The 25,718-nt window shown below is 44.9% G+C and overlaps 1 protein-coding gene across 1 annotated transcript in view; it reads left to right on the forward strand.

Moving 5' to 3' along the window:
- Positions 1 to 25,718, forward strand: part of WNT2 (Wnt family member 2) — a 39,451-nt gene that overhangs the window by 8,616 nt on the left and 5,117 nt on the right. Inside the window, exon 4 of the mRNA XM_004592476.2 lies at positions 14,907 to 15,171. Coding sequence (XP_004592533.1) covers positions 14,907 to 15,171 — 265 coding nt within the window. The remainder of the gene's footprint in view (positions 1 to 14,906; positions 15,172 to 25,718) is intronic.

Below are 25,718 nucleotides of genomic sequence, written 5' to 3' on the forward strand. Positions count from 1 at the left end.
GCTTCTTTATTCAGGAATGCTCTTTCAGAACCAGATGCAGTTGTCACTCATAAAAACTGGGTTTTGTTTGTTTGTTTTGTTTTATGCTGGAAGAATAAGTGGCCTAGGGAAGACACAGCCCCCAAGGGGTACTCTGGTGCCGTATCTGCTAGTCTTGACTCACTTCCTGAGCTGTGGGCCTATGATCAAGTAGTCATCCCTTAGCACCTATTTGTAACATGGAGCCACAGAGCCTCATGTCACCTGGCAAGTTGTTAGAAAAAATAAGGGCTAGAACTCAGGTTTCAGTTCTTCTGACCTAGCATTAAACCATTTCAGTGCCAGTGCTCAGATCTATTGATGACCCATCTCTTTATGATGGCAGGACCAGAATCCTGCCTGATATGCCTCTACATAGAAAGAATAAATTGGCTGGGTTAATGAAACAGTTGACCAGAATTTTTCTGGAATAAACTAATGGGAAGAGATAGCCATAGTTTCCCTATTGTCACTACAATATAGAAATGTACTGGATAGCGATATAGAAAGGAAGATCGGCATAAAATTGTAAAGTCTCCAAGGGCTGGTGGGATTCAAAGGGAAAAGAATGAAGATTAGTTTGGGTGAAAACCATTTTCGTAGATTCCTGGAGAAAACAAATATCATTTAAAGGAAGTTGGAAGGGAAAAACGAAACAAGATGAGTGTGACCTGAACTGTTTACAAATAGTACCTTTCTTGAACTTTAAAAGTCAACATTTCTTATTTTTATGAATTTATGAAACTACAGTAACCACTGCCAAGAATATAGAATGTGGTTGTGCAATCATACAACTATTGGTCATTACTGTTTGTGCAATGATTTGAATGAAAAAAATTTACATTGACCTCTGTTTTGACAATAGATATCATATGTAAAAGTTATAAAGTGTGGTGTCTTTGTTAGGAGTGTGCTGCTTAATTATTCAAACAGGGGACATAATTAGATTTCTCTGATTATTTGGGAAGATAAAGGTATATGGTCATATACTGTACCCAAAGAACATTGACTTATCAAAATAAATGCTAATTATTTATGCTCAGTAGGCTGTTAGGTATTGGACGTCTCAGCTGCTCAGCATCATAGATCTTAGCCATTGTATTTTAGGTCCTGAATAAACATGCCTTCTAATGTAAATCACATGATTCTTCCTTGCTCAGAGGTGAACAGCTGTCAGGCCTCAGATATTCTCCTGCTTACCCTGCAGAACCTAGGAGGCTACTTTTGATTGCAATAAAAGTGCACACACTGACTTTTTCAAATGTGGCTTTAATTAATGGTGGGTGGGCAGGCCTTTTCAAGGAGATGTATGATGTCAGTGAATATGAACTTTAATGAGAGCAAATGTATTGAGATAAACATGCGTCTTTAATTCTCTCCTTGCGGTCATCAGATCCCCTCTTCCCACTCCCCCTACTACCACCCTCAGTAGGCCTGTGCAGTCAAGATGTGCATGGGCTGGGCTGGGCTGGGCTGCTGTTCAAAGGTCAGCCTCTTGAGCTAAGCCTCCAGCCGGCCTGACTTGAGCAAACTGCAGCCTCTCAGGATTGACAACCTTTTGTTTTCTTGGTGCTTTTTCAGTACTTCTCACATTGTCCAATGTGAACAGCTTCTGCTTGTGAAACTGGGGACCATTGGTGGAGGAGGCAGGGCAAGATTGATACATTTAAGAGAGAGTTGTCTGTTCTAACAGTAGCTAATTTAGTTTTAGCTAGTTCTAAAAGTCAGATGTCAACGCTGCCAATCACAGTAGGCCCTCATTTTCCCCAATATCTGAACAGCTTAACTCATCTTTTTTAATAGTAGCTGGTTATAGCACCCTCATGTGTCTCTGTACTGTAGTATCATCTTGGTCCCTGTTTGCTGAAATATAATGTATTTTAATCATAGTTACACAATTTACTTTCGTCTTCATGTTTACCCAGTAGAGTCAAGTTTTCTACCTCTAACAGGACTATGAACAAATCCTAAAAAGATAGCATACTTTGTTCAAAATAAACATTCTATCAAGAAGGGAATTCCACAGCTTCCCTCAGCCTCTCTTTTTAGGTCTAAAGAAGCCATGCTCTGAGAACTTTCAAACTGTTACTTAAGTTGGGTGTAAGTGAACAACACACAAGAGATATCTGGTCTATTGCACTATTGGTTGCTTTTCATGAGCTTGTAAATGGCTCTTAAGTTAGCCCACTCTTTCCTTGAAAGTGAAATCATCATGGCTTTTAAACACTACAAGGAATATCTATCTCAAGATAAGCCATGTATCTAATCAAATAATGCCCTTCATTCTCTCTGGAAATTTCTACAGGAGTATTTCCATAAGAATAATAGGAATTTCATAAAAACACTCTCACAAAGTCTCTTACTAGAGAGAGCAAAGAAAGAACACTGGATTTAAGATCAGACCCAACTTAGTTTGAACCTTGCAGTATCAGTGGCTTTATTCACTGAATTTCATTGTTTCTGTCTGTGGTACTATGGGAAAAACAAGTGTAAGGCAAATAGCACAAAACCTGGAATGTAGTACGGACTTAAAAAAACAGCTAGTCCTTTCCCGTTGGTGAGGTGAAGGTTGTTTGTAATCTAGGTAACAGAGTTGGAGTCAAACCAATTTGAACTCAGGATTCAAATTCATTGCTTCACCAATGCATGGGCTCTTCTGCTAACAAATTACAACCAGGTAGTGCTTTCTCATTTGCAAATTACTGTCCAGTATTTTATAATTTAATCTTCCCAAAGCCCCTATAGGAATAAAAAAAATGATGTTACTATTTCTGTTTGTTTTTGCAAGATTTATTTATTTATTGGAAAGGCAAAGTTACAAATAGATTGTCCATCTGCTAGTCCACTCTCCAAATGGCTACAAAAGCCAGAGCTAGTGCAGGTTGATGCCAGGAGCTTCATGTAAATCTCCCATGTGGAAGGCAGTGGCTCAAGTACTTGGGCCATCTGTTGCCTTCCCAGGCATATCAGCAGGGAGCTGGATCAGAAGTAGAGCAGCTGGAAATCTAACTGGCATACTTATGGGATCCCAGCTTATAGGCAGAGATTTTACTCAGTATGTCACTATGTTGGCCCACTTTATTTTTTTAAATTATTTTTACCAGAAAGGCAGAGAGAGAGAGAAAGGGAGACATACAGAAAAAAACCTGCAATCTAATGGTCCACTCCCCAAAATGCTGCAATGGTTGCAGTGGTCAAGGCTGGACCAGTTGAAAGCCAGGAGCCAGAAACTCCATCTCAATCTTTCCTGAGAGCAAGTGGGGCCCTCATGCACTGCTTTCCCAGGTGCACTGGCACCTATGTCTGCCTTTCATATGAGAATCTGGGCATCAGAGGGATGAAATAAGTCATCCTGAACTGCTGGCCTTGGTAGTTTAAACTCACATGCACTTGTTGTATTGCCTCTTAAGAATTTCTGGGCTTGGCACTGGTGCATAGCAGTCAAAGTCCTTGCCTTGAATGTGCCGGGATCCCATATGGGCACTGGTTCCAATCCCGGTGGCCCCACTTCTCATCCAGCTCCCTGCTTGTGACCTGGGAAAGCAGTTGAGGACGGCCCAAAGCTTTGGGACCCTGCACCCATGTGGGAGACCTGGAAGAGGCTCCTGGCTCCTGGCTTCAGTTTGGCTCAGCTCCAGCCATTGTGGCCACTTGGGGAGGGAAACATCAAACAGAGATCTCTCTGTCTCTCCTCCTCTCTGTAAATCTGCTTTTCCAATAAAAATAAATAAATCTTGGAAAAAAAAGTAATTTCTGAGGAAAAGCTTTTCTTTCAACCAAGAAAACAAAAGTTGCCCTAGGAGATGTTTTACTAACAGATTTTTCCCTTGTGTGTCCTGACAAGTTCCTTGAAATGCATGCGCATTTGAGACAGCAGGGAAAGGACAGGCTTAATGCTAAAGGCTCACTGTCCCTGCGAGCACACCTGAAGAAGCTTTAGTGAGGGCTTGCACAAAATTTTTCCTCAGGGCTCTGAGTCTGAGGATGCTATTTTGATGTGTGATTGAACTAAACTGGATTCAGTGTATAACTTCTTTGGGAATCACTTTGGTAAGCGCACTTTGGGGGATATCAAGTCAAATGTGGACAAGAGTAAGACCAAGTGGTCCCTGACCAAAGGAAACCAGATTTCCAGGAGGGAGAAAAGTCCCACGGAAGTACATGCCAGCAGTGGATGCTAAGTGGTGTAAGAGAAACATGAGCCAGAGTCCACTTAGCCGAGGAGATAAAGGCTGGGCCTTAACTTTTATGGCCGTTTGAGCTGGAGATAAAGATTTCCCATGGATGAAATGGGAAAAATGCCTTTCAAAAGGAGATACTCCCAGTCAGGGACAGATACTGAAGTTGAGAGTACATCGTGAAGTTGAGAGTACATCGTAAAGTTGGAAGATGAAGCTGAGAGTGACAGGAGCTGGGCCTGCAGAACCCAGACGGCACCGTGAACGTGAGGAAGGCTTTCAACTACGTAAGAGAAAAATCATCCAAGTCCTGTTGCTGTGCATTTTTTCATGCCTCTGGAGTCCGCTTAAAAGTGACAAATATCAAAGCTCAATCCTTCTGTTTGAATTAACGACTTTAGGAAAAAAATAAGGAAAATTATGAAAAATTTCTATCTCCTTGAATTTTATTTTTAACCTTGAATATACATGGAAGGAGTGATCTTGTAAGGGGAGGGTCTTGTAGCACAGTGGATTAAGCTGACACTTAGGCCGCTCAAGTTCCTTATCGGAGCACTTGTTTGAACCCTGGCTACTTTGCTTCCAGCCAAGTTTCCCACTAGTGCACCTGGGAAAGCAGCAGATGATTGTCCAAGTACCTGGGTCCCTGCTACCCACATGGGAAACCAGAATGAGTTCTGGGCTCTTGACTGTGGCTGGGTTCTAGTCCTAGCTCTTAATGGCATTTGGGAAATAAACAAGTTCAAGATCTCTGTTTCTTCTATTTCAAATAAACAAACGGATCTTTTTTTTTAAGAGCATTTGGCAGCTTTTGATAGTTACACTTTTTTTTTTTTTTTTTTTTTTATTGTCCCGTCAAGTTCAACGGCTTCTTAGGTATACCCTCTCTGGTCTGATGACAGAGCCAGCAGAGTATCATCCCAGTCAATTGAAAGCTCCAACATACCATCAGCAAAATTTACATCATTATGGAATTAATTGACATAGTAATGAGTAGATAGTTACACTTTTAAGTAAATTTTCATATATGTACTTCATATGAGAAGCAAAGAGATTTGCCAGTTCCCTCCCCAGTGCCTGTAGTAACCAGGGCTGGGTCAGACTGAAGATGGGTTTTGGAAACAGCCCTTAAGAGTGACAGGAGCCCAACTCTTGAGCTATCACCTACTACCTGCTGGGATGCTCATTTTTAGGAAGCTGGAATTGGAATTGCAGCCAGGACTCCAACCCAAGCACTCTGGCATTGGCTTCTCAAGTGGTAGTATAACCACTATGCCAAATACCTACCCTGATATTTATGTTTCTAATCTAAAGGCTAGTATTCTTATCAACTTACTCATTAGGAGTTCTTAGCTAAGTTTGTAACCTTGACTGAGGCAGTGTAGAGGGAAGAGCTGTCAAGAGACCAGCACTAATATTTGAGTGCATCTTAAGCTGCCTAATGAGGACGGAACAGAAACTAGAACACACATATCCCTTATTTTGCATATAATGAGATAAATAAGATTGTGAGAATTAGCAAATCAATTAAATACATTTGCTCAGTGAAGCTATCTGAAATGAAAGGTAAGGAAGCTTCCTGTCCTTTGTGTGAGAGCAGCTCTGGGTTTAAGGAAATCCAGAGTTTCTTGCTATATGCTTGGCTCAAACCCATTCTACCAGCAGCACTGGGTCCTGCTCCCTAAGCACGGCCTTCTGGGACAGTGGGACAAAGCAGTTACTTCTAATTCCCATCCACAGGAAATGCCTCCAAAGTAAACAGAATAAAGACGCTGTACAAAATGTAAGCACAGCCTAACAGGCAAATAAATCTAAGTTCTAATAAAGACTTCAAAGACTAGATCCTTTGATGCAACTTAAAATAAATAATAAATGGATAGCTGGTCTGCTCTCAGAGAACCAGGGTGTGATGAAACAGAAATCACACTCCTACAAAGCAGGACACTTGGCTAGTTAAGACAGTGGAATAAAGCTGAGCTGCAAAGCCATGGTCCTGGAACAACCCTTCATCTTGGCCCTGCCTTCCCTTACCTTGAGCACCTACATGATGCACATATTTCCCTCAGTAGAAACTCAGACACTTGTTTTCTCATTGGCTTCCCTAGTTTATACAATTAAATACTTTTTAAAAATAATATCACTTCTGTCAGCCTCACTTCTGTCTTGGTGGACCCCAAAATAGCATGTACATGCTACTCTAGCAGGTCTTGCAATATAATAATAATAATAATAATAATAATAATAATAATAATAATAATAATAATATGCTAGCCAAAATTAAAGCCCCAAAAAGGGAATAACGTTAATAAAATTGTTACAGTTCCATGGAAAGCTACATTATTGATGGGAAATAATTTGTAGACTTGCCTCATCAGTCAATAAGAATTATTATATATGAGGTTAGTCAACTGTAATGTTCTTGAATTCCACAAAAATAGATTCTACACCTTATATTTTCTAGCTAAGCCCACCCAAGTCACTGTTTTTAAAGAATGACAATGCCCCAAAAATCATAACGTGTGATTGGAGTTCATAAATGCTTGCATGAGCAAATCAGCTACACAGTTTGCTAATAAGTATTTCTTGTTTTCACAGTCCACAGCATGTATGTTTGAAGGGTGTAAGTTGATTCAATTTTCAGTAACTCCCATCTTAAGAGATGTGGACCTGTCAAAAAGGATCTAACTGTTAATAAATGTATTTGGCTTTAAGCCAGCCCCTGGAAATTAAATAATATGTTTTTAATGTGTGCTTCCCCCAGGGAAACTTATAGGACCAGACGTATGTCAACTGTTTTATGGAATACACCCAATTATGAAGTGAGGAACTAACATTTCCCTAAGTGCTTAAGTTTAAGCAATTTACTTAAATACAGTATAGAAGGGACTCAAGTAGTACTTACACAGGATTTCTGGGACAAGATTAGTTATGAAGGGGGCCTGAATTTCACACAGCATAAAGTGGATTTCCTTCTTTGCTATAGGGTGAGAATCAGTATGCCACATACAGGGATTGGAAACTTAGCAAAACATAGTATCTGTAAGAAAACAAATTATCATTTTCTGCAAAGAAGTCTCATGGGGATTCCCTAAGGGCTGCTTAAGCTCAGTTTTCAAAAAAGCTGATTGAAGAAACCACAATCCCATCCTCCTTGGAAGAAGTTTGTCCTTATAACTGGCAAAGCAAATCTTACAGTCTCTAATGAGATATGCAAACACTAAGTATATAAACTCATAGAACTCATCAAGTACAGAAAACATGAGCCTGATGATTCACAAACCAAGCAAAGGAGAAACTCTAGGCAGGGATTTACTGTGTAAACCCTGATCTCAGGCAGGGTTGGGGTCTATGCTGCTATGAGATCCACAGTGAGTTCCTGCACTGATAACCTTGTCTATAAAATAAGAATAGTCCTAGTAGATAGAAACTTATGTTTAGTTGGGTGAAATAAAACTTCATATACAGAGCCTAGCATGATCTGACCATGGTAGGAACCTGCTGAAATTTCTACCCTATTATTATACTCTACTAGTAAGTTGGAGTGGAGAAATGTGGGAAAAAATCTTACCTATTTATGCACATATTTTGTTCTTCCATAGTTCTTTATTTAACATTCAGATTTCTGTCTCTGTGGTATAGACTTCTATTGTCTAGAAGTTTCTTCTCATAAAAGAACTTTGTTTTAAGTTTCTTAAATGATCAAAGTACAAAGCAGTCCTGTGCAGACGGAAGGCTTAAGTAGTTAAAATCAAGAGTGGAAGAAGGCTCAGATATAGAAGGTACTAGCACTGAAGCAGGTAAGAGCCTTCTGAAAAATTGTTTAACTTTCAAGATTTATTTGTATTTACTTAAATGTCAGAGTTAGAGGAAAAGTCAAAGAGAGATATTTTCTATCTGTTGATTCACTCCCCAAGTGGTTACAACAGTCAGGGCTGCATCAGGCAGAAGCCAGAAGCCTAGAGTCCAGCCAGGACTCCTGCATGGGTGGCAGGGCCTCAACTACCTGGGACATCTGCTCTTCTTCCCAAAGAGCAATAGCAGGGAGCTAGACCAGAAGTGGAGCAGCCAGGGCTTGAACCAGCAGTCATCTAGGATGCCGATATTGTAGGAAGCAGCTTAAACCAATGTGCCATACCAGCTACTATTGAAGGATTTTAATGAGCAAAGGTATTAAACTAAAAGTGGCTCCTGTGAAGCTAAACACTGAATGAATACCACTGTCCTTAAGAAACATCAGATTTATTTGCCTTTGCTACTACTCTGGCCAAATGTATTTACAGGGCACAACAGAGGAAGAATTGGATAAGGTGAAGGCGCATGTTAAGGGGAAACAGGCTGAGTAAGAAGAGTTCTGGCCAGTGCAATGACATAGGGGTCATGGCGGCTGCGAGAATTGAGAAGAGCCCAAGAGAAGGCTGGAAATGAGTCTTGACAGCAACTTGCATTAAGAATTGAAGAAGGGGGGCCAGCGTGGTAGCCTAACAGCTAAAGTTCTCGCCTTGCATGTGCCGGGATCCCATATGGGTGTTGGTTCTAATCCCAGCGACCCCACTTCCCATCCAGCTCCCAGGTTGTGGCCTGGGAAAGCAGTCAAGGATGGCCCAAAGCCTTGGGACCCTGCACCCATTTGGGAGACCCAGAAGAGGCTCCGACTTCTGGCTTCTTCAGCTGTTGTAGCCGCTTGGGGAGTGAATCAATGGATGGAAGATCTTCCTCTCTGTCTCTCCTCTCCTCTCTGTATATCCAACTTTACAATAAAAATAACCATTTTTTTTTAAAGAGTTGAAGAAGAAAGCAAAATAAGAGATATTTAGAAAAAGCTTAGGAAACTGCAATCTGTGTCATGGGCATGGTTCTGAACAAAGCTGTCAGCATTACACACTGGAGAGAGACATCAAGTCCTGGTAATGAATTCTTCTTCCTCTTCTTCCTCTTCTTCCTCTTCCTATTGTCAAACCACACTGCATGCCCATATGAACAAAAGCAACAAGATGGACAGTGCAAAAATGTGCAGCCTAAGATGGGAACGTTTTCTTCCTCACAATCCTTGTCTACTCTCAGAGCTTTGCAAAGAGCAACCTGACTCGAGGCTGCAGGTAGGACATACAAGGGAGTTTCCAAAAGTTTGTGGGCAATAGAATGAAAACCAAGGATGTTTTGGTGCAAAATGCTTGGAATTCATGCATACAAAGGGGTCTCAAAAGGTTCATGGAAAATGAAGATTACCAAAAAAAAAAAAAAGAAGAAGAAAACTATGTATGGATTGCAAAGGTAGTTCCCCACCACCACCAAAACAAGATACCTGAAATTTCATTTCCTCAGATGCTGTTTTTTTTTTTTTAAGTGCCCTGGAAGTCTCTTCCTCCCAAAACTACATTGACATGACAGTGATGGGATAAAATGGCTTCTGTCAATACAAGGACACTAGTCAACCAAGTGAGAGCACTCAGTGAGTTTCTGAACGTGGAAAGCAAACGAAGAATGTGTAACAGATAAAACACGTTGGAGAAGTCAAAATCCAGATGAATAAATATGGGGTGGGCGGGTGGGGAGAAGGCAGATCGGAATGGGCAGAAACCAACATGGGCATGAAGATTCTCTGAGAACATTTCCCAGTGCAGGAAAAAGCACAGGAGAGAAGCATAGATCTGAAATTTGGGGTTAATTGAAAAACCAAAGGCATACGGAGGCCTGTGTCTCCTTCAGTCCTACCCAGATCCTTGCAGTCTGGCATTGAACTTCCCAGACTCCCCCACCCCCACCCCAACACGGAGTCAACATGCTCTCCTCTCACCAGCAAGCAGCTCTCTCTGGTTGCCAAGCCTCATCGACATTGCCGGAGCTGCCTTCTTTCTACTCCATTCTTAAGCACGAAGAAACGGTCTAGGCACGGTCATCTGTTAAGATTAAATTCAACAGCCTGAAAGGAAAGCACCCAGAATTGCAAGAAAATGACTCCAGAAGAACAAGCAGTAATTGTAGGGACAAGAAGAGAATTTCAAAAGAGCCTAATTAGACTCCTCCCAAAGATACAAGAAGATATCCACATTCATAAATAAGAATGGAGGCTTTGGAATAGTGACAACTGCAGCACAAGAATGAGCTTGGAGGAGAAAGCCAAGGAAAACTTCCACAAGTAAAACAAAAAGCTCAAAAGACAAATGGAGCTTAAGGGTGTTCATAAACAGCCCTCTCCCCCTTTTCACTTGAGTTTGCAACCAAGTGGAAAACGGATAGATGGAGTAAAGAATGTCACCTTCATTACTGGGAAAGAAGACAACAACCAAAAAACCCTACTGCACTGCAGGGTGTAGCAGACAGGCTGCTCCTCCTGTCCTAGGCTCGGTAGTGCGTCCCCTGCCGGATGGCAGGTACAGACCATAAGTCAGAGTCTCCCAGGGAGAAAGAAGCCAGCCCCCAAGTCCTGCTCCTCTCTCTCAATGCACTAGCCAGACCTGGCACTTCTGCTCAAGGGAGAAATGAAGAAAAGTATGGAGAGGGCCAGGCTGTGTCACTTGGATAGAATTTATTTCTCAAGAAGCCAGGGAATCAACGTTGAAAAAACTGTGATAGAAAATAAGAGAGACCTAGAGGATCAACCACCAATGAGGATGCCATAAAGAATGCTTTTAAACAATGGAGAGGAGAAAAAGAGAATGTCTTCACGGTGAAGGTCATGCATGCTCACAGGAAAGGAGTCTGCTGGGTGCTGGGCAGAATACATGCGAGAAAGCTGTCGCCATGACGCCTCAGAACAGTAAGAACAAGGGAGAATCAGAGAAGCTTTTACAGGGAACAAAGCACAAAGTGGAATGAAAACAGACCCCTCCTCCAAAAAAAAAATACCCATTTGCAAAGAAATCAGTCAGATATCACACTTTCCCACCTGCACCACTGGAGGCCAAGAGCCTGTGGAGATAGCCCTTCAATGTTTCGAGGGAAAATTCTTTTCAATTCAGAATTCTATACCCAGCCAAGCTATTAATCAAGTGTGAAAGCTGAATGACCACATCTTAGACACGCAAGAATTCAGAGAATGCATCCTCAGTGCACCTTGAAGGAGTTACTCAAGAATGTGCTGTAGCAAAAAGAAGAAACAGACCAAACAAGGGAAATGGAGCTTCCAGCACAGTGGCGGATCCAGGAGGGTGTGAGGGTGGGGCTCTGCTGTAGCACCAGCTCAGATGGGAAGAAGGCCCAGGACCACAGGCCACCAGGAAACAAGGGGAGGGAAAGGGCATTGGGGGCTGATGCAGTGATTGTCAGGACGGAATACAGGAGGGTGCAGTCAGTGTGAACGGTAGTAAAAACAATGAGAAATCCCTGAGTAGCCTTTGCACACAGACTGCGGTATTGGACCAGATCACCAGGCAGTCGCGGCACAGCTCTTGGCCATGCATTTAACAGCACAGCAAGCCCTTGTTGTTCACAGGGGCTCGGGTCCTGGACTTCCCGCAAAGATCAAACCACAAAGAATGCTGCTGCTCTTACACTTCAGATTGTCTCTGCATTACTTATAATACTGTCATGTAAACGCTACGTAAATAGCTGATTTACCCTATTCTTCAGGGAATGCTAGCAAAAAAAAAAAATCTGTGCATGCTAATACAGGTGCAACCTGCATAGGGCTAAGTACACTGGAGTGGAAGGCCAACAATGTTCCAAACCACAAGGGCAGAGGGAGACAGGATCTGTGATGTGCACGCCGCAAGGGCGAGTACCCAAGCGTGGTGCCTTTCCCACAGAGTTAGAGCAGTGCTTGGGGAGCCACAAAGTCCTTTTGCTTTTAGGAACTTTCTAGAACTGTTTGCAACTTGCTCCATGCATTTAGGACCTGTAGTTACTGAGGCCTGACGAAATTGCACACAGACGCCTCTCGTTTTCAATTTTGAAAATTACCTTCTGGGTGAATTGTGGGAGACTTCACAGCAACTACAGTATAGAGGTCCTCACTTTGATTTCTCCTCTTATAACCCAAATAAAATGTCCTCAGCTCCTCCAGGAGCAGCTGAGGAAGGATAACCACCACTCCTCACCCAAAGTCACTGGAGACCACCAAGAACAGCCCTGCACAGGCTCCTTCTCTGCTGCTGCCCACAACCCACCACCCACCAACCCAACCACAACCCAGTGCCCATGACCCACCCAAACATGACCCATCACCCACCAGCCGAACCACAACCCATGACTCATGACCCACACCCAAACACGACACACCATTCATCAACCCGCCCAGCCATGACCCACGTGCCAGCCACACACTCACCCACCCACCGGTCATCAGTCTCCACCCATCTGCCATTGCCCGCCCCCAAACAGCTCCAGCTGAAAATGCTGCTTATGGGAGGTGTTTTCTGGAGTTCAGAAGGCAGGTGGTAGGAAGTAATCAAGAATCTGCTCCTCCCACCCCTTTTTTACAGGAATGTAACACCAGCTCACTAAATGAGGTCTCTCAGCCTCCAGCCCCTTTCACATGGGGCATGCCTGCCGCTGGCTGGGCTTTCTTACCTGCTGTGACACACGTCCGCTGGATTCCAATGCCCTTGTCTGCCCTGGCTATACCACCCACAGCCCTGCCTAGGGGATCAGCAAATGTTTGGGGACTTACACCTGCTCCATGTTCTGATTTAGTCAGGCTGGAAACGACTCCCAGGTGATTTTAATGTGTAGCTGGGCATGCGATGCCCTGCTCTGCTCTTCCCGCTTGCCAGCAAGCAATCCAGCCATCGCAAACTGCTGTTGCTTTTCTACACGGAGTGGTGTGAGCCTTTCCTTTCCCACTCTTTCCAGCCCATGGGATCCCTTCTTCCCTTCCTCCTCTGCATGCTGGCATCTGCAGGCCTTTAAAAGGGCAGCCTGCTATGGGCAGGGCTCTGCATGAGGATTTGGTCACTTGATTTGCTTTCGTGCCTGTAAATTTGCCCCTCCCCATTCGTCAGGTACTGTATACTCTTCCATGATGGAGTGTAGGCCATAGTTCACTTCATCATGTTCCTGCTGATCTCTTCTGGGCTTTTGCTGAGATTTTGCTGTTGTTAATTACATTGCAATGAACCTTCAGTAGATGTGTGTCCTTCAAAACTTGTGCGGGTATTTCCAGAGAGAAATCAGGTGAAATCAAAATTGAAAATTTTGACAGGTATTACACAAGTACTCTCCGAGGAAATGGTGGAGCAATATACTGCACCCTAGTAGTTAACACATCTCTCTCCCCGGACTCTTACCAACATCAAATATTAGCAGGATTGTCCATTAAAAAATTATATTGAAAGGCAGAATGACTAAAGGAGAGAAAGCAGGAGGAAGAAAGAGAGAGACCGCCTGTTAGTTCACCCCCAGATAAGATGCTCATAACAGCAAGAGTTAAGCCATATTTAAACCAGAAGTCTAGAATTCCATCCGGGTCTCCTAAGTGGGTGGCAGGGACCCAAGGTCTTGAACTGTCACCTCCTGCCTCCCAAGGTGCACGCTGATAGGGAGCTGGATGGGAAGCAAACCTGACCACTCAGCTAGGAAAAGTGGGCACGCCTAGCACAGACTTAACTGCTGTACCAAATGCTTATTTCATCAGTTATTTCGGCTCTTTGCTAGACAAAATGAGCATCGTGGTATCATGTTGTTTAAGTTTGCATTTCTCTATGAGAGAAGTTGAATATTTTTGTGTATGTCTCTTAGTATTTTGTATTCTGTGAACTCATTGTGTGGTAAGATTTTGATATTTCTAAACACACAATGTAAATGCCATTATTTCTCTCTACACCTGCCAAGAACCCCCACCATAACAGGGCTATCTTGTTAATCCAGTCAGCTCTTGCCTACTCATGAGAAAGGAGAGAAGGAGAGGATGCCTGATTCACATTTTCAGAAAGTCACCATGCAAATTAAGATATGAAGTGTGCTTATACAAAGAACATAGACCCGAGGCTGGGGCATGTCTGAGTCATATCATGGTGCTGCCACTGTCCAACTGGATGACTCTAATGATTGCCCTGTCCCCTCCTCTGTGCACAGTGCTCGCGTCCCTAAGAGGAAGCCTGCCAGCCAGGACAGCCCTTCCTTTCCTTCTTCTCTAAGGAGATGCCCAACTCGGTCCCGTCAGACAAGCTGAGTGCCTGGGCTCGAACTGACCAGTGTGAGCTCTCTGAATAACGGAGCTGCAGCCTCAGGGCTGCTGACCAGCCTGCCGGGCCTGCCCGATGCTGCCCTCCCCGAGCGTGCAGCTTTGGATAGGTGCTGTAACCTCTCTAACTCTTGATCCCAGAATAGCTGCACCACACTGGGAGCACAGGTCACTTGGAAGGTGGGTATAATGCCCTGGCCCAGGGCCTCCACCAGGGACAACACCCCCTTCGCCAGTGCCAATCACTTGTACTGGTCATTGAAAGATCACTTAGTAGTTCCTCTTTTTTTTTTTTTTAATTTCAGAAAGCTTTATTTCTTTAGAAGCTATTCTAATTCATTCCCTCACTCTTCAGACCAGCCCTGGCCTCTGTTCGAGTACCAGGGGCTTCCAGTGAAGCACTAACCCTCTCTGCCTGTAGCACAGCCTAGCTTAAGGGAACTGTCGGTGACAAGAGATTAGTCTTCGTCGCCCTCCAGTCCTTAGCTCCAGGACCCAGCATCCTACTCATTCGGTGGTAAGGAGAGTTGTAGCAGGTGCCACAGGTGTGGGGCCACCTTCACTGACCTTCTCCCTACCCTCCCCGGCAGGCTGTGAAGCGCTTCTTGAAGCAAGAGTGTAAGTGTCACGGTGTGAGCGGCTCGTGTACACTGAGGACCTGCTGGCTGGCCATGTCTGACTTCAGGAAGACGGGCGATTACCTCTGGAAGAAGTACAATGGGGCCATCCAGGTCGTCATGAACCAGGATGGCACTGGGTTCACTGTGGCTAACAAGAAGTTTAAGAAGCCGACCAAAAACGACCTCGTGTATTTCGAGAATTCTCCAGACTACTGTATCAGGGACCGAGAGGCAGGTAAGTTCAAAAAAAAAAGCCACTCTGTTCACAGCCCCTCATCCTCACAGTGAGATCCCCCACAGTCCGTGTGGGGTTCTGCATCTTCAGGGCCATCTCCCTAAGTGCAGCCTGCGGCCCTCAGGCTCATGTTCCTTCTGATTCACACCGAAAGTGCTCTCTAGAGCAGCTTGGGAGATGGGTGGATAATGTGTGAATTCTGGAGAATTGGGAACCCAAAATGTCCAAATACGCAGATTAGCAGAATTCTGATGAGTGGACCCGTGGACCCTTTGGGTGGCCACCTAACCTCCTGGCCACCTGGCCATGACCTTGAAGCCCAGCAGTGGGAGCTTTGCCGCATGACTTTCCACCCTACAACCCCCCTCTTCCGTGATGAGGTTCCCAGGCTTTCCAGGGAGCCTCTTCTCAACTTTTCCCTACGTCACATGCCCTTGTGCCTTTTCTGTATGCTTGAAGTTGCCAGATATAAAGAATCAAGAATTGATATCCTCTCTCCTGGTGATAAGGACTGTGTTTGAGGCAACTAATTTGTTAAACTTCCAGGTGTACCCCTTCCAGATGGCACCTTCTCGTCTCTGTCCTGAACATACCCGCCATCTGGTTTCACACACGTGCTCTGGCCACCTCTCATCCCTCCTAGCTGACACTGAGCTCCAGCCTTAGCTGGTTCTTTGTATAGTATGGAACCACTAAGGATGAGTGGAAACAACTGAAAGGAACCCACAGCTCACTTTGGCTCAAGCCAATTTCTCACACTTGGTGGAATGCAAGATAATTCATTCATCAGAAAAGTAGTAGCCCTCAAATGCAAATTCTAACTTTGTAAACTAAGTAACCACAGAGGGGCTCAGACAGTGCTAATGGCCGTGAGCCCCTAACATTAGCTTGATCAAGAAGCAAGCTGACCACAGAGTGTCCGGAGAACATGCAGGCCTCATGTTTGCCCCCGAGTAGCTGCCCTTCCTTCATGGTGTGACAAGCGTGTTCTCTGCAGCTCTGAGCAAGTGAGGACGTGGAGCCCGTGGGCTGAGCAGCACTGAGCAGAACCTGATGCTGCACTCCCATGCATTCCTAACGTGCCTGGGGACCACTGAGGACTCATCCAACCTGTCATGTCCAACATTCCTCCGAACCATCCAGAAACCTAGACTTCAATACAGGACTGTCCCAATGGCTGGCTTCCTAACTGCCACTAGCTAGCAGTTTACCTCCAGCCTCCTCAAACCAAATATGGGGTAGTGATATCTGGATCCTTTACAGGTGCTAGGTGTTGAATAACTTGTATGCACACTGGGCTCAGGCTGCTACACCCATAATCTCTTTTTAAAGTGTTTTTTATTATTATTATGTGAAAGGTATTCCTAGCAGAGAGAGAAAGAAAGTGAGAGATTAACCTTTTATCCACTGGTTCACTTCCAAATGGCCACAAAGGCTGGGACTGGGTCAGGCCAAAGTCAGAAGCCTGGGACTCTGTGTAGGTCTCCTTCATGAGTGACACAGTTTAAGTACTTGGGCCATGATCTGCTGCCTTCCCTGGTGCATTAGGAGGAAGCTATATCAGAAGCAGAATAGCTGGGATTCGAACCCATACTCTGGAATGGGAAGCAGGTGACCTAAGCGGCAACCTAACCTAAAGGCGGCGGCTCCTGTTTGATCTGTATCAACCAGGAACCAAACTTACATCCAAGTCATTGAAGTCAGGTCAGCATTCCTGGACTTCATCCTCCCCCTTGCAAAACTCAGAGAAGTGAATGACCTTTTTAGGAGCTGGTGGGTACCTGAGCCTGTAGCCTTTGCTTTGACCCTAACTAACATTATACAGTGCCCCTCTCTCTCTTTCCAGTGCTGGGTGGGTGTGTAAAGAGCCTTATGAGGAAACAAACATCTTATTTCAAACGTAAGGCCTGTATCTTCCTCAGCATGTCATTTCTGACTTATTGAATTGCAAGAGTTCACAGTGGTGCTGTTATACATTATGGAGGTCTACTCCCTCATAGATACACGATGAGATAAGGACCCTACTATTCTCTTACCCCACAGAAAGGATTCTGAATCTAATCCTCATCGCCTGGTTACATGATTAAGTAATTTCTTGCATGCTTTGCTTTCTCTGACTATTAGAACAAAATTCTGTTTCTGGATCCTAACATAATGGACATACCTGCAAGCCCCAGGTGGCAGGGTTCAAATGATTTTGATAGCCTTAGATAGCCCACTGGCTGGATGTTCCCCAGCCCAAGGAACTACTCCATGGGCACAGGTTCCTCACTGAGTGGAGCACTCTTCTGAGGGACCCTCTCTGAAAAAAGTCTCATTCTTGGTCAGTGGAACTCTCACATGTTCAAAATGGGTTGCCACTATGGAAAGCCAGGTCCCAAAATAAACTAAAAGCTTGCAGGGAAGAGGGGTGGCCATTTGGCATGATGGCTAAGACACCCCACAACATAAAACCTGAGTTCACTTCTCACCTCTGTCTTCTAACTCTCCCGAATGTAAACCCTGGGATGCAGCAAATGAAGGCTTAAGTAGCTGGGTCCCTGCCAGCCCTGTGGGAGACCTGTCCTGGGCCTGACCAGAGGCCCGCGTTGGAAACGGGGACTTAACTGGCCTGTTTGACCTGTCCTGGGCCCGACCGGAGGCCCGCGTTGGAAACGGGGACTTAACTGGCCTGTTTGACCTGTCTTTGCTTCTCAAGTAAAAAATGTGAAACTCAGGCTCATATAATTTCTTCTTCATTTTCTCTAAAATTGATATTTACCCTTTCCTATGTTACATCTCATACTCTCATACTCAGGGTCTGCTTATTGCAATCACTTTTCTTCTTTTTTTTTTTTTGTTTGTTTTTTGCTTTTGTTTGTTTTTTGTTATTTGTTTTTTGGCCTTTTTTTTTTTTTTTTTTTTTTGCTTTAACATCATGCCCAGTCAATATTCAGCTTATTGGGTGCTTTCTCCTTGTCAATACTGGAAAAACCATGGTGTCAGTGAGTTGGGTGCTATAAGACAAGGGTCATTGAAACTGAAGACTCCTGCCAGTCAGCAACCTGTTTCCTGTTTGTGTAACTGGCTGGTTCTGTGAGGCCCCTGCAGTGGAGGTCTGTAGGTCTAGTGCACTGCTTTCCAAGTCAGTGCCCCTTCAGACACCGAGCGGACGGGAGCCTCAGCGGGCTGTTCTGATGTTCTCTATGTTTTGCAACTTTAAGCACATCAAAGTTTGAACAATCAGCGATGATTTCAGTAGTCTGTGCTTTCTGGCTTCCCCTAAGTAGCAGGTAAGAAAAAAATCCAGGGAGACCATTCCTTGGGCAGCGTGTGCAGGAGAAAGCATGCGTTAAATCAAAAAAGTTCCTTCATTTAAGGAGTGCTAGATAAACATCACCCCAAAATGTCCCCTACCCAGCCTTGCTCAGTGGGGGAAGTTCTACCTTCACACCTACACACTGTACCTTCATACCCCCTCTTTTCCTACAATTAAACACATCACAGTGATTTGGGCTATCAAAGCTTTTGCTGAAATCTGCTTGACAGGGGTCACATCAACCCTATAGCAAGGCCCTACAATAATGATACTAGAATTAATGCAGCTGACAAGAATGTCAGAGACCTAGGGTGTTCTCCGGGTGAAGACAGACCTCGTTAGGGCAAGACAGGGAGCCACACTGATGGAGATCGTACTCAGAGTTGGATCTAGGGCTACACACTGTGCCTCTTCCTGGTCACAACAGAGAAGAGGCCCTGAAAAATGTACGAAACTTACCCAAGAATTCATGGCCTGGAAGTGGTAAACAGCAGCAAAAAAAAAAAAAACCCAGACCTTCCTCCCCATACCAATGACCTCCTGCAATATGGGGTGTGTGTGTGTGGGAGAGGCAGGACCTTGTAATAAACAGCAGCACAAGGACATAGCAACCTACTGGAGGCATCCATAAAATGAAGAGTCCACCCCTGTTTACTCCAGGTCGCCCTGAAGCTCCTGAGCTTTCATCATTCCTAAGAAGTGATAAACCCCAAAACTGGCTAGGTTATGGCAAGAGCAACAGAAAAATACATTCTTCCCTTCATCTTCAAGTGAAGAAAGCAAGCACTAAGATGTTCCACTGTCAATGCCCGCCCGTGCAGCTGGGATCTGAAGAGTCCACGCAATCGTGGGATGTGCATGTGACATTCTGCAGGCCAAATCGGAGGCTAGATCTCACAGGCTGGGCTTTCTGGGCTGAGCAGGCGGTGGTTCTGTGGTTATCTACTCTGGTCATTGCCCCAGGCATCTGTAAATCAAAGGAGCCCTTCAGTTAAGAGATAGGTTCATCTCTCACGAAGGAATGCTGCCTCCTCTCCAGAGCGAGCATCTGCACCTAATCACAGGCCACTTTCCCCGGCTCTGATGCTAAAGCCCCTGACCAGGGCCAGAGGTCACCCCGCGGTCTCCCCTCTGACTTCAGAAAACAAGCCACCTTCCACGTCTTCAGTCAAGTTCAAAAAAAGAAAGAAAGAAAGAAAGAAAGAAAGAAAGAAAGAAAGAAAGAAAGAAAGAAAGAAAGAAAGAAAGAAAGAAAGGAAGGAAGGAAGGAAGAAAGAAAGAAAGAAAGCCAGCCAGCCCAAAAAGAGCTCAATGGCTGCTGAACTTGTTACCTGCTGAGCATTTGATACCTGGATAAGAACCGACTATGAGATATAAACTTTCCGATCACCTTGTTTTGTCCACATAAGCCATATTTGGCAAACAGAACTCACAACCCATTATACTGCAGTCCCTCTCGTGGTGGCCAGGGATTGGTATTCTAGACAGGCCCTACAGTGTGACCCAGTTTGCAGGACATCATGAACACTGATTGTGGTCCATGAGATGGTTAGAATCAAGGAAACATGACAGCAGCTAACAGAATTTGTGCATTTCAGTGAGGGGGGAGGGAGAGAGGGAGAGAAGGAGGGAAGGGGGAGAGAGAGAGAGAAGGAGAGGGAGAGAGAGAGAGAGAGCGAGCGAGTGCACAAGCGCACATGAGAACGAGCTTCCATCTATTTACCTACTCCCTAAATGCCTGCGGTGGGACTGGCTGAAGTCAGGAGTCCGGAACTCCATCAGGGTCTCTTCTGTGCATGTTCATTGAATAGTTAGTAAGATCTTTCTGTGTGTCAGAACTAGAGAAGCCCAGAGAATACAGTCATGAGGAAGAGGGAACAGGATTCCAGTCCCTGCTCCATCACTGTCAAAAGTTATTACATCTGTCATTTGGGCAATGTAAATAACAAGTTATTTATCTCTTTCTACTCTGAGACTTAATAGAAATTAATAACCTCAAATGAGCCAAGACAAATATATCCTCTCCATATCCCATTTTGGAGTTTAGCTCCCTGCTCACATGTTGTGAAGCAGCAGGTAGTTCAAGAGGTTGGATTCCCGTCACCCATATGGTAGGCCAAGATTGAGTTCCTGGCTCTGGCTTCAGCCGGGCTCAGTCTCAGCCACTGAGAGCATTTGGAGTGAACCTGTGAATAAGAGCTTCTTCCCTCCTTTCTTACCCTCCTTTTCTCTCTTCCTGTCTCATAAATTAAAAAAAAAAAAAAAAAACACTTAAATTTAGAGGAGACAAACAAACAAAAAAATCCTCTACCAAGGACCCATCTGCTTTTTTCCATCTTTACTTTCCCTGGCTTGACCCAGACTGCACTGTTCTTTCATTCAAAGTACGGGCCTCAGTGCCTCGTGCGTTTGTTTAGATGTTACTGTGTCACCTGTCTGCCCCACGAAGCTCCACTGGAGCCACTGTGATAGCTGGGACCATACGTGTCATGCGCCCTGGAACGGCCAATTGTAAACCACACAAAATCTGCTCGGATCAGCTGAATTCCTAGGTGTGTTGGTGAGGTGCCACGGCTTAAGGAAGAAAATGAGCAATCCCTGTTCTCTGAGGCTGGAGGGTCCTTTTTCATTGGCCGCTGTCTCTTGGTTCACTAGGTCATCCAACTGATGTTATCGTTAGCATAAGTAAACTGCATCTCACCAGTGCTGTTTTCTGTGGCTGGTGTGATCTGTAAATCTGTGATGTTCTTCAAAATATAGACCTAGCAGAATAACTGTATGTTAAGGAGTCACTGAAATGTAATCTCTTTTGAATTCATGGACGGGCCAGTCAGGTTGAATTGAGCAACTTTCCAGTAAAAGGAAGGTTGTTCATTTTCTTATATCCAATTATTCATCACAATTGGAACTACCAACAGAAAATAATTTACTGAATAGAAGTCTTTTTTGGAAGCAAGAAAAAAACCCTCATTTTTTCAAATTAACATATTCATGTGGTACAACAAAAGGGTGGCATACTTAAAGGAAAGAATTTGGCTATTTTGTTGAAGCTTTCTCACACAAACTCTACTTTATACTAGCTTAATCGTTTTTTCAAAGCTAGGCAAATTATTAGGGAAAGCCTTGAGTTTTCAATGAAGTGTTTTGTGCTGGAGACTGTACCTATTGCTGTTTATGCTGACTACTAATTCGGTAGCCAAGACAGATTAAAGTCTGGTTTATTCAGTTATAGGTGTTTTCATCTCTTCAATCTCAAGGTTTCCTATAATTCAATAAGTGGAGGAATTATTAACTAATTTTAGAATCATAGAATTTTGTTATTTGTGCCACAAACTCCTATAATTATGAACTCCTGTTGTTTGGGGTTTCTGATATTTTTAAATGGGCCACATGTCTTGTGTGTATTCCCTATAGACCCAGAGATTTAAATAACTACAAGATACACCCTGACTCTCCCACATCCCTCCAGGGAGAAGCAAGCGTGCCCTCATCGAGCAAGGAGAGGACTGATCTCAATTTCTAAGAAATTGTTCTTAAGACATCAGAGCATGTCTGTTGACCACCTGAGCACCATATAGAGTACAGAACAAAGGATGAGATCTAAGCCCCGCCCTTGGGCAGACCAGATGCCTGAGAAATGGCAGTTCCCGAGCCCTATAGCAAGGCATGCAGCAGCGCGGTGCCCTGTGGAACATGCTGCACAGGGCTGGGTCAGCAAGGATGGGAAGGAGGGAGCATATGAGAGTCACAGGGGACTCTGTGGAGACTGTCTCCACAGCTGTGACACTGGAGAGTCAGGTGGAGGTTCAGGGAGAGTGGGGAGAAGGTCTGGCTGGAGGGTGCAGGTGGGGCTGTGACAGATCACGTAGGGTAGGCTCTGTGCTGCCAGATGTTGAAAGGCTCACAGGGCCTCATCATAACGACTTTGTTTCCCATGTAGGATTTGCTCATTTAATGAGAATCGCTGTCCTGTGCAGTCAGGCTGCTCTGACTCAGGAGAACGTTTTGAGTCATGTGAGCTAAGTGGAGACAGTGCCTTTGCTAAGGAACTTGGGCTGTGCAATCCTAAATGTGAGGAAGAGGTATGCCTTGCAAATAGATGAATATGCGGTCCCCCCATGTTTGCTCAACATTCTTGTGTTCCCCCCATAAATCTATGTCATTAATGACAATGTATAAGTCAACCAGAGGAGAAACAGCCTATTGGATGACAGGCTTAAGTGAATCTTGCTTTACACCCTAATGGTCAACATATGGGCCTTTGTCAGGCTGAAGAGCAAAGAATTTCCAGAGACACAGGCCCAGAGAGAGAGGGAGAGAGGGAGCGGAGAAGGGGGGCAGGGTGGGGGAGACAGAGAGACAGAGACAGAGAGACACCAGAGGTGCGGTCTGGGAACTATTAACCGAAGCCCTGCTCCTCCCTGCTGTCAGGAAGATGCATGTTGGTGGAGACAGAAATGTTTTTATACTGGAAACCCAGACTTCAGTACTCATTTTATAACTCTGGGGACAGGATGCTCAGTCCTGTATGGTCCCTTCGATGCGGCCCTCTGCCCACATGGTCTCAGCATCTCATCTTCGCAAGATTTGCTTCTTCCTCTTCCTTCTCCCCAAGTCTGAGCCAGCTCTTGGGCCAAGCAGGATGAGGGTGGTACACACAGGGAGGAGACAGGTATATCCAGCTGGATGCAGTGCCTTGCTGGCCAGCACAGATGCTGGTTGAACCTTCCAGACCCTGCCTGGATTTATGGGCAGGCACTCTCCTAGGAGTTTGGGGTACTGATGACAAGAAGGTTGGGGTCTGAGTCTGTAACACTGTGCCTGGGGTTGGGGCGGGTCCCTTCCCTCCTTTCCTATCCCCTCCACAGAGGGCCATGCATCCAGGCACACTTCCTGAACACAACCAAAGGAAGCAAGTGTGCACCTTGGCGCTATCTAATTAGGTCAAAGTGTACCGAGAGAAGTTTGTTACAGAGGAATACAGCCTTGTGAATCTGTGTTAAATGTGAAGCATCCAAAAACATGCTTATCCTTCTAAAAATGTCAGCTTGGGAGATTTCAATGATCAAACCATTCTTAGCAATGATTAACTGTCTGATGTGGAATAGTTTGGAGCCATCACATATGCTATTATAGCTCCTGTATGGCTCAGAGAACCTGAAAATCTAGAGAGGTAGATGAGCAGGCTCGGTGTTGTCAGATTGGAATTTAGATGAGAAACAATGGATGCGATTGGCTTCCCTGGCTTGTAGGAGTTCTGCCAACATCTTCATCCAGGGCCACATCCACGACAGATGTCAAAGTCACGTCAAAGGCCCATGTGAAGTTGTGCATGCTGGCATTGCAAAGAAACGGTTCTCACTCCTCAAAAAGTGCACAAGAATCTGGTAGGAATGTCTGCTCAGGAAAAATGCAGAATGAACTGCTGACACCATGTTAATGAGCCTTCCCCCAACCCACCCTCCTCACGTAACTTGAGGCATCTTAACTGCAGCATGTTGTGAGCTGGAAAAAAAAAAAAAAAAGGTCTCCCTCTCCAAAAGCTAAATGATAGGAACTTGGCAAGTTCTTCATGCGATAACACACTTCCGGGGCAGGTATTTGGTCTAGCCGTTAAGTCGCTGATTAAGACTCCCGCATCCCACATCAGAGTAGCAGGGTCCAAGTTCCAGCTCTGTTCTCAAGTTCAGCTTCCTGTTAACGCATGCTCCGGGTAGTGGCAGGTGACGGACCAAGTAGCTGGGCCACTGCCACCCACATGGGAAGCCCACAGAAAATTCCCGGCTCCTGGCTTCGCTCTGGCCAAGGCCTGGCGATTGTGGGTACATTGGGGAGTGAACAGCTGATGAGAACACTCTCTCTCAGTCTCTCTTCCTCCACTCGCCCTTAAGTTAAAACATATACATATGTATTTTAAAAAGATTTCAAGGAGAGAACAGGAAAGATGCTGCAGTGCTGCCCCAGCACCTGGCAGGGCCCAGGTGAGCTCCCGCAGGTGCAGCCTTGAGCTTGACCTCTGCAGGCAGACTGTGTTTCCAGCTCTGAGCCTGCCACCTGCTGGCTGTGTGTTCTTGAGTAAGTAGCTTAACCTTCCTCAATATTCACCTCCTTGTTTCCACGTTGATGATGATGATGGTATCTACCTTATAAAGCTTGTGAGAATTAAATAAGGCAACACGGACATAATGTTTGTCACAGGCTTTAGCTCATGTAGCTTTTCTGTAAATATTGGTTCCAATCAGGAACTCAAAAAAGAGAGAGAGTAGGAAAGGTGGATGGAAAGGAGAAAAAAATAAAAGAAGAATTCAGGGAGAACACAGAGGAAAGGGCACATGACCTTCTACTCTATCTAGCTTCCAAAACCGCGGCTCTGTGGGGCTGACAGGTGCAGACTGGCTGGCGCTCCCAGTGGTTCTACTGTGGCCCAAGCTGTGGAGAGTGACTCATCAGTTAGGAAATTGCTATATTATTTGAGGGAAAAAGACTAAGATCATGTGTTGCAAATACTTTGAACTAAACAAACAGGCAGGGCCTGGCGCGATAGCGTAACTGTTAAAGTCCTCACCTTGAACGCGCCGGGATCCCATTTGGGCACCGGTTCTAATCCCAGCAGCCCCGCTTCCCATCCAGCTCCCTGCTTGTGGCCTGGGAAAGTAGTCGAGGACGGCCCAAAGCCTTGGGACCCTGCCCCCACTGGGAAAACTAGAAGAGCTCTTGGCTCCTGGCTTCAGACTGGCTCAGCTCCAGCCATTGCTGTCACTTGGGGAGTGAATCAATGGACAGAAGACCTTCCTCTGTCTCTCCTCCTCTCTGTATACCTGCCTTTCCAATAAAAATAAATAAATCTTTGTTAAGAAAAAAGCAGATTATGAAACTCAGTAGCTCCCTTTCATCATCCCCAACATACACACACACTCACGCCACATACACACACACACAGTCTTAACCTTGATTTAAGGCACAGTGATGCTCTCTGTTGGAAAGACTAATGGGAGATCCTTAAGGCAGGATAAAGCTAACGCCATCAATAATAACAGGTTTTGAGGATAATCCCATGGTCCTAAATATATTCTAAAACAAGACCAGTCAGTGTTGCAGATTCTACCCTCTAGAACCGCTCTTGCAGAGTTTTGATGAAATAGCTCTGTGTTCTACTAAGATCACAGCAGACATCAGTCAGTCCTGGGGCCCCACAGTCTGCCACTTCACAGACTCAGATCCAAACACCAAAGCAGGGTCTACGTGCAGC

The sequence above is a fragment of the Ochotona princeps genome, chromosome 25 (genome assembly GCF_030435755.1).
Source record: "Ochotona princeps isolate mOchPri1 chromosome 25, mOchPri1.hap1, whole genome shotgun sequence".
Taxonomy (NCBI): domain Eukaryota; kingdom Metazoa; phylum Chordata; class Mammalia; order Lagomorpha; family Ochotonidae; genus Ochotona; species Ochotona princeps.